Consider the following 14,095-nt stretch of genomic DNA (forward strand, 5'->3'; position numbering starts at 1 on the left):
GCAGGGGACGCGCGGGCGACGGCGTCGCCATGTCGCACGGCCACAGCCACGGCGGGGGCGGCTGCCGTTGCGCCGCTGAACGAGAGGAGCCGCCGGAGCAGCGCGGCCTGGCCTACGGCCTGTACCTGCGCATCGACCTGGAGCGGCTGCAGTGCCTCAACGAGAGCCGCGAGGGCAGCGGCCGCGGCGTCTTCAAGCCGTGGGAGGAGCGGACCGACCGCTCCAAGGTGGGCCTTCCGCGGCCGGGGGCGGGCGGGCGAGGCGGGGACCCGCGCGGGGCGTCGGGCCGCCGGCTGCTCTGTCAGCCTCGTTTCTGAAGTTAAAAATAGCGACAACCCGATTGCCAGGCGCTTTCCCGTGCCCGTCTCCTGCCAGCCCTTTGGGAGGCGACCAGGGTCGGGTCTCCCCATTTTGCAGATAGAGAACTGAGGCCCAGAGAGGGAAAGGGGCTCTTTGGCTTTGCACGGTCAACATTCTGTTCTAGGGTTACGGGGGTGGTGAGGGAGGATGGCCATGACGGTGTTTTCCACACCGTTTGACCACCGGTCCTGGTGGCTGCCAGATCGTGTCACCTAATGGAGACCCAAGATCAGCCTGGGGAAATGGAGTGTGTTGTCCTGTCTACAGCGTTTGTCATCGTGGGGTCACAGAGCCAGTTGAAAGCTGTGGACGGCATAGGCACAGATCTTTGCACACAATTTCAGGAGGCTCGTCGGCCCTGGAAGTTCATTCCTGGGCTCCCCATTAAGAACCCTCTGATTGGCTGGTCTGTGGCTATTGACTTATTAACAACAAGTTAGTAAGTGCTGGAAAACCGAAGAGGTTGATTATTTGCATTGCACTGCAGTTGTAGAACAGGGTGGATGATGCCAAAAATTGTAGGCTCTCAGCAAATATTTGTTTCTTTCTCCACCCCCCTCCCTATTCCCTCCAGTTTGTTGAAAGTGACGCAGATGAAGAGCTTCTCTTTAATATTCCGTAAGTATCTCCTCGGTGCTTTTCTCAGGGTACATAGGCTGTAGCCAGTTGCCTTATCAGGATTCATTCACCGGTTGTATCGAGCAGACATCTGTTTCTAGAAATGGGGTAAATTACCATGGTGGGTGTGAGAAGGGAAGCATCATAGCTTTCTTGCTGGAGACTGAAAAAAGATGTATTTGTTAAAAGATAACTGAGAAGTCAAGGTAAATCTTTTAGAACTGCAGAATGCCAGAGGCAGATAGGATCTTAGGAATTATCTCGTACAAGTCTGACATGTGAGTAAACTGAAGCCCGGAAAGGGGAAGGGTCTTGCCCAGTGTCACACAGCTCAGTAGAGATTCAAACCCAGGTTGACAACCTTCTCTTTTGCGTTCTGGCAGATTTACAGGCAATGTCAAGCTCAAAGGCATCATCATAATGGGAGAGGACGATGACTCACACCCCTCTGAGATGCGACTGTAAGTGGCAAGGGCTTAAGCCCTCAAGAAACTCCTGGTTCTCTTTCTCTTTCCTCTAGTAGCACTTTATTCCAGAATAATATAATTTTTTCTTTTTACTGGGTTAAATATCCTCTCCCCTCCTTAAAAAAAGATCTTGTTCTTGTCTTGCACACTTATCTCTTCCCGAATTAACGACTTTTTTAGACTAAGCCATCTTTAAGGCCAACAGCTTATCTCTTTTCAAAGTGCTTGCTGTGGCACCGTTCATTCAGAGAGCATCCTATAAATGCCAATTGTTGATGACTTTGCAGTTTTCTTGATAAGCCAGCTGCAGCTCTCAAATGATCGTTGTGGATTCTACTTTTGTTAGCTTCAGAATTTTCCCTTGCTGTTTCATGCAGTTATAATCTTTGCCTGTGTTTTGTTGTCATGGAATTACTCTGAGTTTGCATGGCTTTTAGTTAGCAAAGTTCTATATCCCTCTTGTAATGCTTCATCTATTGCCACTAGAGCTAGTACTCCCTTTTTGACAACTTGCCTTATGCTGGCATAGCCTTCCTAAACAAAGGGGAAAACCGCTTTTTGAGTGCTGGAGAAACAAATATCAGAAGACCTTTACATAAAAAAATTTCTCCTGGGGCTGGCCTGGTGGCGTAGCGGTTAAGTTCTTGCGTTCCTCTTCAGCGGCCTGGGGTTCACCAGTTTGGATCCTGGGCACGGACCTACGCACTGCTCATCAACCCATGCTGAGGCCGCGTCCCACATACAGCAACTAGAAGGATGTGCGACTATGACATACAACTATCTACTGGGGCTTTGGGGAGGGAAAAAAAAAGGAAAAAAGGAGGAAGATTGGCAGTAGATGTTAGCTCAGAGCCAATCTTCCTCAAAAAAAATATGTTAGAAAAAAATCTGTTGGGGCCGGCCCGGTGGCGCAAGCAGTTAAGTGCATGCGCTCCCCTTTGGGGGCCCGGGGTTTGCAGGTTTGGATCCCTGGCGTGCACTGACACACCGCTTGTCAGGCCATGCTGTGGTGGCGTCCCATATAAAGTAGAGGAAGATGGGCATGGACGTTAGCTCAGGGCCAATCTTCCTCAGCAAAAAAAAGAGGAGAATCGGCATCAAATGTTAGCTCAGGGCTGATCTTCCTCAGAAAAAAAAAATTTGTTTTGAAAAATTGATCAATTTATTTATTTTTTTGGTGAGGAAGGTCAGCCCTCAGCTAACATCCTATGCCAATCCTCCTCTTTTTGCTGAGGTGGATTGGCCCTGGGCTAACATCCATGTCCATCTTCCTCCACTTTATATGGGATACCGCCACAGCATGGCTTGACAAGCAGTGCGTCGGTGCGTGCCCAGGATCCGAACCTGCGAACCCCGGGCCGCCGAAGCGGAGTGCGCGCACCTAACTGCTGTGCCACTGGGCTGGCCCCTTAAAATTGATCAATTTAAATGAGAGACTTAAGAGATTGAAACTATTTTTGAATGTTAGAAACGTGAATTTGAAAGCCAATCCACATATTTAATCATTTTAAGAAAACAAAGTACATTTGAGTTGATGCTTTTGGAGACTCACTTACTTAGGAGATGGATTGGTTTGAGAAGACTAGACATCCATATTGCATTCTGGTTAAGAGTGGGCTCTGGAATAAACTACTTGGATTCAAATTCTGGCTGTACCACTTGCTAGCTGCATGACTTTGGGGCGTTACTTATCTTCTTCATATCTGGACTTTCTCATATGTAAAATGGAAGGGTAATAGTCCGAACCTCATAAGATTGTGGAGAGAATTAAATAGATATAATGTGTAAAGAGCTTAGAATAAGTCTGGAACATAGTAAGTGCCCAATTTTGGGAGGGCAGGTGCAAATACTTCCATAGCCTTAAGTTGTAAGCACTTCACATGTATTACACTGTATCAAATCTAAGATGTCATTGATTGTAAAGGCACCATTATTTTATGTACCATTAATTAAAAAATATTGCCTCTTTAGCTATGACATGCCGTTGACGTATCCAGAAAAGTTAAATTGAGACTTAAATCAGTGAAATTTGAACACAGACGAGGTGTTAGATGATATTAAAGAATTGTTGTTAATTGTTCATTTTTGTAAAATGGTATTATAGTTTTTTTTTTTTAAGAAGTCCTTACATTTTAGAGATACATACTGAAGTGTTAGTGAAATGATATGTTTGCAATTGCTTTAAAATATCAAGCACAAACAAAATGGGGGAGATAGGCAAAATCGGCATAATGTTGGTTATTGAAGCTGAGTGATAAGTATATGGAGATTCATTATATTTTTCTCTCTGCTTTTGTGTGTGTTTGAAATTTTCCATAGTAAAATTTTTTTAATATATGTGTGTCTTAGAATTGATTCAGTTTAATCTCCACATCAACTGTATGAGATATGTACTATCACTATCCTCATTTTACAGATGAGGAAACTGAGACACAGAGAGGTTAAATCACTTGCCCAAAATTACACAGCTGGTAAGTGACAGAGCCGAGCTTTAAATCTAGGAAGTCAGGTTCCAGAGACACTGCTTAACTACAGTGCTACACTGCCTTTCATAATGCTGCTCATAAATGTTCACTGTTATTATTATTCTATGCATCATTCTTAGAAACACTTTGAAGCAAACATTTGCTTTCTTAAATTACATGCATTTTGCTGCAACTACTAGCTATGCCCCTCCCATGTGGGTCTGTTAATAAATCACTCTAGTGATGGTGGTGGGGTGTGGCTCAGGCCTTTAGAATTTGTGAGTTATAGAGGAGACAGCTGTTTCTTAGATATTTCTTTGAAAAAAGTTTTCTTCACTGGCAGTTTTACTTGACTTTTCAAAGCCCATTGTGAGTTTGCAGACTTTTGTGCTCTTTTCAAAGTGGAAATCCCCAAATTGTATTTTTTTAAGAATTGTAAGATGACTCAGTGTATAGGGTAATTTTGAACACAAAAAAATGCTTGAGTGTTGGGTTACCTGATCATATCTCTTAACTGTGTTTAATATGTTTCTGCCAAAGTATTTTTTTCCCATGAGTAAGCTGTGTTATTTAACATCCTCAGCTTGATCTGAATGTGCTGAGTTGCTTATTTTCTCCATGCATTTGCTGCACGTGACTTAGTTTGAGCTGTCTTTTTGTGTATTGCTTCTCATGTGATCTTAACCCACTCAAAGATACCATTGGCTTATGTTGCAGTTCTCAGCTCTTTTCATGTTGGATGAAAGATATTTGTGTATAAATGCCAGTAAAATGCCATTTCCGAAATTTGATCTCCTTTTGATAGAACTGAAGGCAGTTGAGGAGTCAGTAGGAAGTTTTGAAAAACTGAAAAATGTGATAACGCACATTTGTTGATTTTTCTTCCCTTTCCTTTCTCAGGTACAAGAACATTCCACAGATGTCCTTTGATGATACAGACAGGGAGCCAGATCAGACCTTTAGTCTGAACCGGGATCTTACAGGAGAATTAGAGTATGCCACAAAGTAAGCACTGGGCCTGTCTTCCATTCTGTGGCTTCTGAGGAGCAGCAGGCACTCCCTCATTTGCAGTGAGCATGTATGCATTAGTGCTTACCAGGCTTGCAGTTTATTTTTGGCCCATCTCCTGCCCTCTTAGCATAGGAAATAAAACAGTGGAGGAGTGTTGATCCTTGGCTTGGTCAGTTTTTGGCAGAGATTCGGCACAAGCCACAGACTTGTTAACTTGTAAGCAGTTGGCAGATCTGAGTGAGCTTCTAGGATGGTCTTAGGAAAGATGTGTTTTCAGAATTCCTCTTTGCGTAGTGGGCTTACTGCAGGCCAAGTTACACGTGACCACCTTATCTCTTCACTAGTTCTCCCTTTTTCCTAAGGGTTGGTCAACACTGAACTTGCTTTTGAACCCCTGCCTGGTCATACAGCATTTCTCATTCCTGCTCCCTGAGGGCAGGGGCAGTGTTGATTCATTTTTCTATCCCTGTTGCCTTGGGCAGGATCTGGCAGATGCTCAGTAAATGTTCCCTGAACTAATTGCTTGTCCGAAGGAGAAGAATGAGACATAAGACCCCAAGAGTGTTCTCTGACATTTGCCTGGGTTTTACCACAAGTTGGAGCTGGAATTGTTTTGACATGACCATGAGCTACTCATTGAATTCTAACCTATGTCTCCTCTCCCCATTCCTTTCATCCTCTAGAATTTCTCGTTTTTCAAATGTCTATCATCTCTCAATTCATATTTCAAAAAACTTTGGAGCAGATACCACAAAGGTCTTTTATATTGGCCTGAGAGGAGAATGGACTGAGGTAAGATGGGGTTGGAAACATTATTGCCCCCTCCAATATATGTATTTATGTGTATAGATGTCTGCATGCTGTGGTAGTGGAAGCTTTAAGGAAAGGAAAAAGAGCAAGTGCGACATTGATTGCTCCCAGTCTGTTTGTAATTTTTCTTGGTTTCGTCACTAAACTGTCTGATATAGGTATTTTTCAGGGGGTTGAAACAATACAATTGATGTCACTTCAGTTTTTCCACTTTAAAATTCTTTCCTTCGTTCAACATTTTTGATAACTTTTCTTGTTCCAGGCACCAGAGATAAGATGATAAACAAGATAGACAAGGTCCTCTTCTCATGGTGCCTCCATTATAGTGGGGAAAGGAATCTTCTAAGTTATGGGGTGACTCGTTGATAATGATCTTTGGAGACTTCTCAGGATAAAAGTATCAGGAGGGAGAAGAGATTAGATGATGGCTTCTAGAAATGAACCTGAATAAGGACTTCTCCATTGTGTGGTCTGGGAAATGACCAGCTGACCCAGCCTCTCAATTTTCTTGCAGCTTCGCCGACATGAAGTGACGATCTGCAATTATGAAGCATCAGCCAACCCAGCAGACCACAGGGTCCATCAGGTTACCCCACAGACACACTTCATTTCCTAAGGGCTGGCCAAGGCTCCCACACTGTGTCAGTGAAGATGTGTGACATCCTGTTGGGAAGGACAGAGATGGGGCTCCAGAGAGAGTTGGCTGCTACAGCCTCTGCCAAGCTTTGTCTTGGGGGCTGGCTGCAAAAACCTGGCCTGTGGAAGACACCACACCACCGGGGAGGGTTGTGTGGGTGCCGAGGGACAATCATGATTTTCTAGGGCCCTGCAGAAATTGGGTCTTGGGCTGGTCAGCATCTGACAGTCTTGGATAATGCCTGCCTTTCCAGTCACTGTGGCCATGGAATCCCAAGTGTCTTGTTGCTTTGTGGCAGGAATTTTGTGTGAATTGTTTTTTTAAAAATGGAAACTATTCCTGGGCTGCAGTAAACTTACTGAAGCCTCAGCATTGTGTTTGTATTAGCCATCAGGAGGGTCTCCAACTAGAAATACTTGTTCCTGCTTGCTCCTTCTCCCTGTCATTGTTCAGCTTTCTTGTCAAGTTGCCCAGCTTGAAGTTGTCTGTCATGCACTAGTGTCTTCTGGTTATAGCTAGAAGAGCAGGAGTCTCCTAATGATGCTTAATAGCTTGAGGAGAAGGTCTTTTTCCTACTGCCTAGGTAAGCAGTCTGGGGAGAGCATGGGCATCATTTCTGTGTTTGTGGGTATCCTGGTCGTGGTAAGATTGGGACTTAGGTAAGATTCCCCTTGGAACATCCTTAATGTTTATTAGCTTCTAACTAGTGTTGTAAGCCCAGTGCCAGAATTTTGGAGATCTCAATTCTTCTGTTCATGGCTTTTTATTCACTGTGACTAATAAGCTTCCTAATAAATCCTTGCCAGACTTAATGTTGTATATTCTTTTGAGTTCTTGGTAGTACAGAAACTTTTACTTTAGCGGGAACTGTATGGAACTTTGAAATTGGTGGTGGTGGTTGTTTTGGATTAGGTAGATAAGTGCTACAATTATATCAAGACTAGATCAGTTTCTCCGGAAAGGTCAAGCTTAATTCTGTTCAGTAGGCTAAAACCACTCCTACATGCATCCACCCACATTTTGTAAAGAGGAAGGTGAGACTAAAAACCTATATTCCATTTCTCATGACAGGAAGTAACTTGTAGAGGGTGACATTTACAAAAATAAGAGAGAACAGATTCTGGAGGTCCTCAGAAGAAATGAGGGTGAGGAAAGTAAGTGAGCAGCACATCTGGTCTGAAGGTGGACCCAAAACTTTGGACTTAAATTTTGAAAGTCAGTACAGCAATTGGAGAGAATTTAATGTAAAAAGAGGGGATTTGAGATGGTTGGTATTCTCTCCCTTGGGGCCGGCCCGGTGGTGTAGTGGTTAAGTGCACACGCTCTGCTGCTGGTGGCCTGGGGTTCAGATCCCGGGCTCGCATCGATGCACCGCTTGTCAGACCATGCTGTGGCGGCATCCCATATAAAGTGGAGGAAGACAGGCACAGATGTTAGCCCAGGGCCAGTCTTCCTCAGCAAAAAGAGGAAGATTGGCATGGATGTTAGCTCAGGGCTGATCTTTCTCACACACACAAAAAAAAGTATTCTCTCCCTTGCAGAAAATAGAAACAATTGATAATGGGAATTAGTCTTGAATCTGATCCTCTTGAGAGAATTCCTCTGAGGGATTGGCCCCACACTGTTGTTAAAAGAATATGCCCATGGTTTCTCCAGCCTGTCCTAGGGAAAGCCTGCCACCACCAAGCCTTGTCGAGCCTCGAAGTTTCTAAAGTGCAGCCTGAAGTTAACCAGAATGCAAACACAATTCTTGATGCACTAAGGGTCCTACTCACTCCTCAGCCACAGCCTCTTTGTTTTGGTTGGATCATTTTGGAGATAAAAATTAAGGGCTATGTTTTAATTTGGAGTAGGGGGGAAACAAAGTTAGAAATCTTAGAAAAGACTAGGCCTTGATTAATTCCACTAATTAGAGCACTAATCACAAGTAGCCCCTGGGACTGGGCCTCTGAATCTGAAGCTTCACTCTGATGAATTTGCTCAAAGTGCCACAGTGTCTCAGGTGACTGGGGTGGGGGGCAGGTTCTTCCACAAGCAGACCCAGCAGGGATTCTGTTGGGAGTGGGGGCAGCTGTGTTGTCTGCATCCACTCATCCCCTTGCTTCTGACTTCTGGTCCTGGGGCCTTGGCTTGCTGTGGTCCTCTGGACCCAGAGTTGTCCTGCTCGGAATTCTGATATTATAGGCTCTGTGATCTGTTGAGCACTTAAGACCAAACTGCCTCGACCCTGGAAAAAGTGCTTCGTTGAGCTTTCAATTTTACTGTTTTCTTTTAGTTCAAAGAAAATCGTAGGTTACGCTGGGAGAATGCGTCCTGAGCTGCTGAGGGATGAGTGTGACTCACATCCTGTTTGCAGATGCCCACGTGTTTTCTCCCGGCCATGGGCCTTCAGCTCAGTTTGCCTCCCCTTCCAGCCCTTCTGAGGACCCCATTTCCACTTTACCAGGGCAGCAAGCAACAAAGGGTGACTCAGTGGTGACCAAATGAAGCCCTTTTTGTTCTTAACTGGATCTCATCATATTTTGTGCACTGTCTGGATGGCATTGCTTGTGAGGGCGGAGCTAAGACAACACTCCCAGTGCCTGTCCAGCTGTCCTGATATGGCCGGTGTTACTCTCCCAGGGTCCTGTTTAGAGTCATTAAGCCCTCACACTGTGATTTGACAGTGTATATGGCATTTCCACACGGCCTCATTTGAGCCTAACAGCAAAGCTGTGAAGTAGGCAGGGTGGTCATTATCACCATTTTATAGTCAGGAAGCAGGTGCAGAGAGACAGCATTAAGGTGTAATCCTGAGATTGCTGTTTCCTTCCCCTCCCTGAGCCTTGTTTTCTCATCCTTAAAATTAAGACTGGAGAACTCGATGGTCTCTAAGGATCTTTTCCGTTCAGTGTGTAATTCCATCTATGATCCTGGAATAGGGCATTAAAGCCAGTGGTGGATACCCAAGACCGTAACGAAGCGCGCCCATGGGGATGGGAAAGTGGGAAACTGTGCCAGTTGTGAGGAATGCCTGTCCTTCCGGACAGGTTTCCTGCAGGAGGCTCACGGGTGGTGGCAGCAAGTAGGAGTCACACATGCGCTGTCCGGATTCTGCAGGTGACCCGTGGCTTAGTTACGGGGCGTGGCCCCACCGTATCCAACATGGCAGCTCCTATCTGGAGAAACCCCACTCCCACTTCCGGGTTCCGTACCGCTGGCCAGGCTACTTCCGGCAGCGAGGTGGCTGGGTTCCCGGGACTCGAACGGAAGTTCCGGCGGGGGCGGCCGAGGGGGAAGAGTGTGTGTCTGTGCCGGAGAAAGAGGAGACTCGCCGGAGAGGTCTTGAACCCCCCAGGGAGTGGAGGTACCCTGGTCCGGGTCCAGCAGGCGGAGGGAGGGCACTGGGGGGCGATCGGACCACCGAGAGGGTCCTGGCGATGGGGAGGGGGAACCGTGATTGTGAGGGATGGGGGTGGGGAGTAAGGTGCGAAGAGGCGCTGTTCAGTCCTGGGGACTTTGGGGGTAGAAGGGGCAAGAACGGGGAGTGATGAGAGGGAAGTCAGGGTCGGAAGTGGAAGATCCCATTGTGGGGCGGGGGCTCCCAGGATCAAAGGTAGAACGCCCCTTTGTGAGCAGGAGCGGGTCCTGGGTCAGGGTAGAAAATGTCACTGTGGGAAAGGGGCGACCCTTGGTCAGAAGAGAAGTTCCCATTGTGGAGAGTGGCAGACCCTGGATCAGGGTGGAAGTTTTTACTGTGGGGAGGGAGACCCCAGGTCAGGGGGGAAGGCACCACTCTGAGAGGGAGGGGGGACCCTGGGATGAGAGGTGGAAGTCCCCCAGTGGAGAAGGAAGGGAATCCCAGCTCAGGGAGAAAGGTGCATTCCCCTGTGGGAAGAGGGACCCCAGGGTCAGAGGTGAGAGATCCCACTGTGGAGAGGTGCACTTGGGGTCAGAGGTGGAAGATGGAAGCCTGTTTGGGGGGGTGGGAGGGGTGGGTGCCACTGAGAAGGGTAGGCACTTAGGGGCAGGTAGCAAAGCTTCCGGGGAGTTTGGAGGTTGCTAAGGATGGGGAGGAGCCAGCCAGCCTGACATTCTTTTGTGTGTTTGGGAGTCCCAGAGTGTGGTCAAGCGGGGACCCATTGGGAGTCAGTGGGCAGCAGCAGCAACAGGTAGCCCCATTCAGGGAGGTGTGGGGCACCAGTTAAGGGGTGGGTCGTGGATGGGAGTCCATGTGTCTTCTGGGGACATGGGCAGCCCCCAGGGGCTCTGGGAATAGCTGAGCTGGGAATGGCTGTGATGGGGGCTGGATGGGAGGGAGGGCGAAGAAAATGTGTGTGTTGGGGGGTGGGTAGGCGCTGGAAGCATATTTCACTGGCATTTTTCTCCCCTTCATTTCCCAGTAGGGCTGGGAGTTGGGGAGGAGGGGACCCAGGGGCTCTAGAGAAGGGGGATGATTGGAGAGCAGGGAGGAGGCAGTTACCCGCAGCAGGGGATGCCCTGGCTCCCCTCCCCCACGGCCTCTAAGCCCTGCCTCTGTCCCATCTCCAGCAAGCTCAGGCCGTGTACAGGGCCAAAACCAGGCCACTAGGGTGGCTGCCTCTGCTTTTCAGGCCTGGAATGGAGGCAAACTTCTGACCTGCTCTGGCCCGAGACTTCTTGCCTACCTTTGCTTTGTGCTCGGGACAGAACCTGGGGTGCTATGCGGGGCTGATGGTCTAGGCGGGCCCTGGGTTGAGGCCCTGCCCCTGTGTCAGGAGTCCCTCCCCTGCCTGGTCTTGCTCTTGACCACTCCCCTGACTTCGCACAGGCCCCAGCCGTGGAGCCCTGCAGTGTATGTGTGGTAACACCATGTCTGTGCCCCTGCTCACCGATGCTGCCACTGTGTCTGGAGCTGAGCGGGAAACGGCCGCGGTAAGTGTCCGCTCCTACTCACTGCGGCCCCCAGGCCAGCTGGGGAACTGGCTGGAGGGGGTGTGGGAAATATGGAGGTGGCAGTGACGAGAAGGGAGCAGCCTGAAGCCAGGAGGCAGGAGGGTAATAACCTGTTGGGCCCATTACCTCAGTTCCCCCAGGTCCTTGGGGGTGGGGGATGGGAGGCCAGCAGTTGGAGGACAGAGGGGGAATGATAGCAGGATGATGACTGCCCTCTTCCTCATCTCCCTACCTCTGCTCCTTTTCCAGGTTATTTTTTTACATGGACTTGGAGACACAGGGTGAGTGAGCTGGGGAGGGGCTCAGTGGGCAGGGCTGGAGAGGCCTGCCGCCGTCCCTTTCTCCCTCTCCACATCCGTGCCTTTCTCCCTTCCCTCCTACAGGCACAGCTGGGCTGACGCCCTCTCCACCATCCGGCTCCCTCACGTCAAATACATCTGTCCCCATGCGTGAGTGTCACCCCAGCAAGGAGGGGCTGAGGATGAGGATCAGCTGGGGAGTCGTCCTGTGGTCCCAGGCCTATTCTCCCCTCCCAGCTGCATCTGGGGCCTGGGCCCAGGGCAGTCAGAAGTGCCATTTTCAGCCTTCACTCCTGTGGAGCCCTCAGGAATGAGGTCCAACCCCAACCCCCAGCCCCAGGCCTCCTAGACCTGAGGCCTCCTAGAACCAGGACCTCCTGTGCCCCTTCCCCAAGCACTCACCGACTGAGCTGCAACCCCGTCACACCCGAGTGTTGGGCTCTGCTTCTCCATCGCTACTGCTGATGCCCAACCACAGCCTCCAGCCCCACGTGGCAGGTTGCCTGGCAACACCTTAAACACAGGCCCTGCCTGCTGGGAGGGGCCACAGGGGCTGCCCTGCCCCCTCCCAGGCTCTCTGCTGTGGCTTTCTCATCCCTCCTGAGCATGATGGCCCATCTTGCTGTCTCTCCCCAGGCCTCGGATCCCTGTGACACTCAACATGAAGATGGTGATGCCCTCCTGGTGAGTTTGAGGAAGGGGGATGGGAGCCGAGGGAGCTACAGGAGGCTGGCTAGGGTCTTCCAGTAGCTGCCAATGCCTCTGCTCCCCCAGGTTTGATCTGATGGGGCTGAGTCCAGATGCCCCAGAGGACGAGGCTGGCATCAAGAAGGCAGCAGAGAACAGTAAGGCCCCAGCCCCTCCTCAGCATCCTCCCTCTCCCCCTCCGTCCCCCAGGAAAGTGCCGGGCAGTACCTCTGTCTGGCTCCCTTCCTTGGGCCCTTCCAGCAGCTTTGCCCCCACCTAGTCTTGCCCCCTCCCCCCAGTCAAGGCCTTGATTGAGCACGAGATGAAGAACGGGATCCCTGCCAATCGTATTGTCCTGGGAGGCTTTTCACAGGTGAGAGGAGAGAAAGGTGGGTTGGGGGGTGGGCGAGTGAGCTGAGCCCTCATGACTTCTCCTTCTCTCTTCCCTCCAGGGTGGGGCGCTGTCCCTCTACACGGCCCTCACCTGCCCCCACCCCCTGGCTGGCATTGTGGCATTGAGCTGTTGGCTGCCTTTGCACCGGGCCTTCCCCCAGGTGAGTGTCTCCACGACTCTCCTCCAGCCCTTTGAGCCTCCCTATGGCTTGGTGATTGTGCCGAAGCACTGGCCTTGCCCTCTGAGTCCTGTCTGGCCCACAGGCAGCCAACGGCAGTGCCAAGGACCTGGCCATCCTTCAGTGCCATGGGGAGCTGGACCCCATGGTTCCTGTACGGTTTGGGGCCCTGACGGCCGAAAAGCTGCGGTCCGTTGTCACACCCGCCAGGGTCCAGTTCAAGACTTACCCAGGTGTCATGCACAGCTCCTGTCCTCAGGTCAGTGGTGCAGGGCCACTGCCCACTCCCACCCCTCTCCCTCCTCTCTCCAGCCAGGAGCCTCTCACAGTCCCCCCTTACCCCCAGGAGATGGCAGCTGTGAAGGAGTTTCTTGAGAAGCTGCTGCCTCCTGTCTAACCAGAGTTGCTGGCCTCCAGCGCATCCCCCACCTCATGGGGGACCCAGCACGTGCGGCACCATCTTGGATCTGAGCCGGTCGAGCCCGTCCCCACCCTCCCTGACCCGTCTTCTTCCCACAGGCCTCTGGGGCAGGCGGGCCGAGGCCTGGCCAGGCCCTGCTTCCTGGCCTCAGCCACCTGGCTGTCTGCAGCACGGGGTGGGCTGCTTTCTTATCCCATTTCCCTGGAGGTGGGCCCCCCTGGCAGCAGTATTGGAGGGGCTGTAGGCAGCGGAAGAAAGGGGCCTAGCCGCTGACCCACTCACTCAGGACCTCACTCACTAGCCCCGCTTTGGGCCCCCTCCTGTGACCTCAGGGTTTGGCCCATGGGGCCCTCCCAGGCCCCACCTACCACCTCCCACCCCAACTGATTCTGCCCAGATAATCGTGTGTCTCTCCTGCCTCCACTCCAGCTGCTTCTCAATCATGAATGTGTCTGTGGCCCCAGGCCCCCTTGCTGCTGTGGGCTCCCTGCCCCTGGGCAGGAGTGTTGGTGAGGGGGCGGAGTCCTTCGAGGGGGTCTTCCCTCAGCCGTTTCTGACTTGGGGCTGGGCCCTGCCTCCCCATTACCCTCCTCCCCCGCAGGCCTGGAGCCTGCAGGGCTGCACTGAGGCTCAAGGTCTCCCCCAGCTGTCTCACCCCCACGCTGTCCCCAGGGGGTGGTGGGGGAGGAGTTGTGTCTCGTCTTCTGTCTCCATGTGGTTTTGGGTGTTTTTCTTGTTGTGTCCTGGATTCCGATAAAATTAAAGAAATTGCTTCAACTCTTAGGCATGGCTGCTTCTATCCGAGGGGTAGAGCGGGACCACATGCAAGAATCT

At 50.5% G+C, this 14,095-nt stretch overlaps 2 protein-coding genes across 5 annotated transcripts; both read left to right on the forward strand.

Annotated features, from left to right (window-relative positions):
- Positions 1–6: 6 nt before the first annotated feature.
- On the forward strand, positions 7–7,180 carry PITHD1 (PITH domain containing 1). The gene is made up of 6 exons (XM_058553217.1): positions 7–227; positions 935–978; positions 1,362–1,439; positions 4,811–4,915; positions 5,605–5,713; positions 6,246–7,180. Exons 1-6 carry the CDS (start codon positions 30–32, stop codon positions 6,345–6,347), a joined length of 636 nt encoding a protein of 211 aa, XP_058409200.1. The 5' UTR covers positions 7–29; the 3' UTR covers positions 6,348–7,180.
- Positions 7,181–8,669: 1,489 nt separating this feature from the next.
- Positions 8,670–14,044, forward strand: LYPLA2 (lysophospholipase 2). 4 transcript variants are annotated; one of them, XM_058553212.1, is made up of 10 exons: positions 8,670–9,714; positions 10,468–10,519; positions 11,158–11,261; positions 11,666–11,731; positions 12,218–12,265; positions 12,356–12,426; positions 12,568–12,641; positions 12,721–12,822; positions 12,926–13,099; positions 13,187–14,044. In XM_058553212.1, the coding sequence occupies exons 1-10, from the start codon at positions 9,446–9,448 to the stop codon at positions 13,235–13,237; spliced, it is 1,011 nt and encodes a 336-aa protein (XP_058409195.1). In that variant the 5' UTR covers positions 8,670–9,445; the 3' UTR covers positions 13,238–14,044. The 4 variants fall into 4 exon arrangements, with proteins under 4 accessions (XP_058409195.1, XP_058409199.1, XP_058409197.1 ...); XM_058553216.1 differs by lacking the exon at positions 10,468–10,519 and adding an exon at positions 11,532–11,563 and having other exon boundaries at positions 9,607–9,714; XM_058553213.1 differs by lacking the exon at positions 8,670–9,714 and adding an exon at positions 11,532–11,563 and having other exon boundaries at positions 10,495–10,519.
- The last annotated feature ends 51 nt before the right edge of the window (positions 14,045–14,095 follow it).

The sequence above is a fragment of the Diceros bicornis genome, chromosome 13, assembly GCF_020826845.1.
Source record: "Diceros bicornis minor isolate mBicDic1 chromosome 13, mDicBic1.mat.cur, whole genome shotgun sequence".
In the NCBI taxonomy this organism is placed as follows: Eukaryota; Metazoa; Chordata; class Mammalia; order Perissodactyla; family Rhinocerotidae; genus Diceros; species Diceros bicornis.

What these genes read in the sequence shown, in the direction of transcription:
- PITHD1 (XM_058553217.1), top strand. Translation starts at nt 30, where the DNA reads ATGTCGCACGGCCACAGCCACGGCGGGGGCGGCTGCCGTTGCGCCGCT. An exon ending in GAGCTTCTCTTTAATATTCC is followed by an intron (nt 979 to 1,361) that starts GTAAGTATCTCC and finishes GCGTTCTGGCAG; the next exon opens with ATTTACAGGCAATGTCAAGC. An exon ending in CACCCCTCTGAGATGCGACT is followed by an intron (nt 1,440 to 4,810) that starts GTAAGTGGCAAG and finishes TTCCTTTCTCAG; the next exon opens with GTACAAGAACATTCCACAGA.
- LYPLA2 (XM_058553212.1), top strand. Translation starts at nt 9,446, where the DNA reads ATGCGCTGTCCGGATTCTGCAGGTGACCCGTGGCTTAGTTACGGGGCG. An exon ending in GAACCCCCCAGGGAGTGGAG is followed by an intron (nt 9,715 to 10,467) that starts GTACCCTGGTCC and finishes TGGGAGTCCCAG; the next exon opens with AGTGTGGTCAAGCGGGGACC. An exon ending in AAATACATCTGTCCCCATGC is followed by an intron (nt 11,732 to 12,217) that starts GTGAGTGTCACC and finishes GTCTCTCCCCAG; the next exon opens with GCCTCGGATCCCTGTGACAC.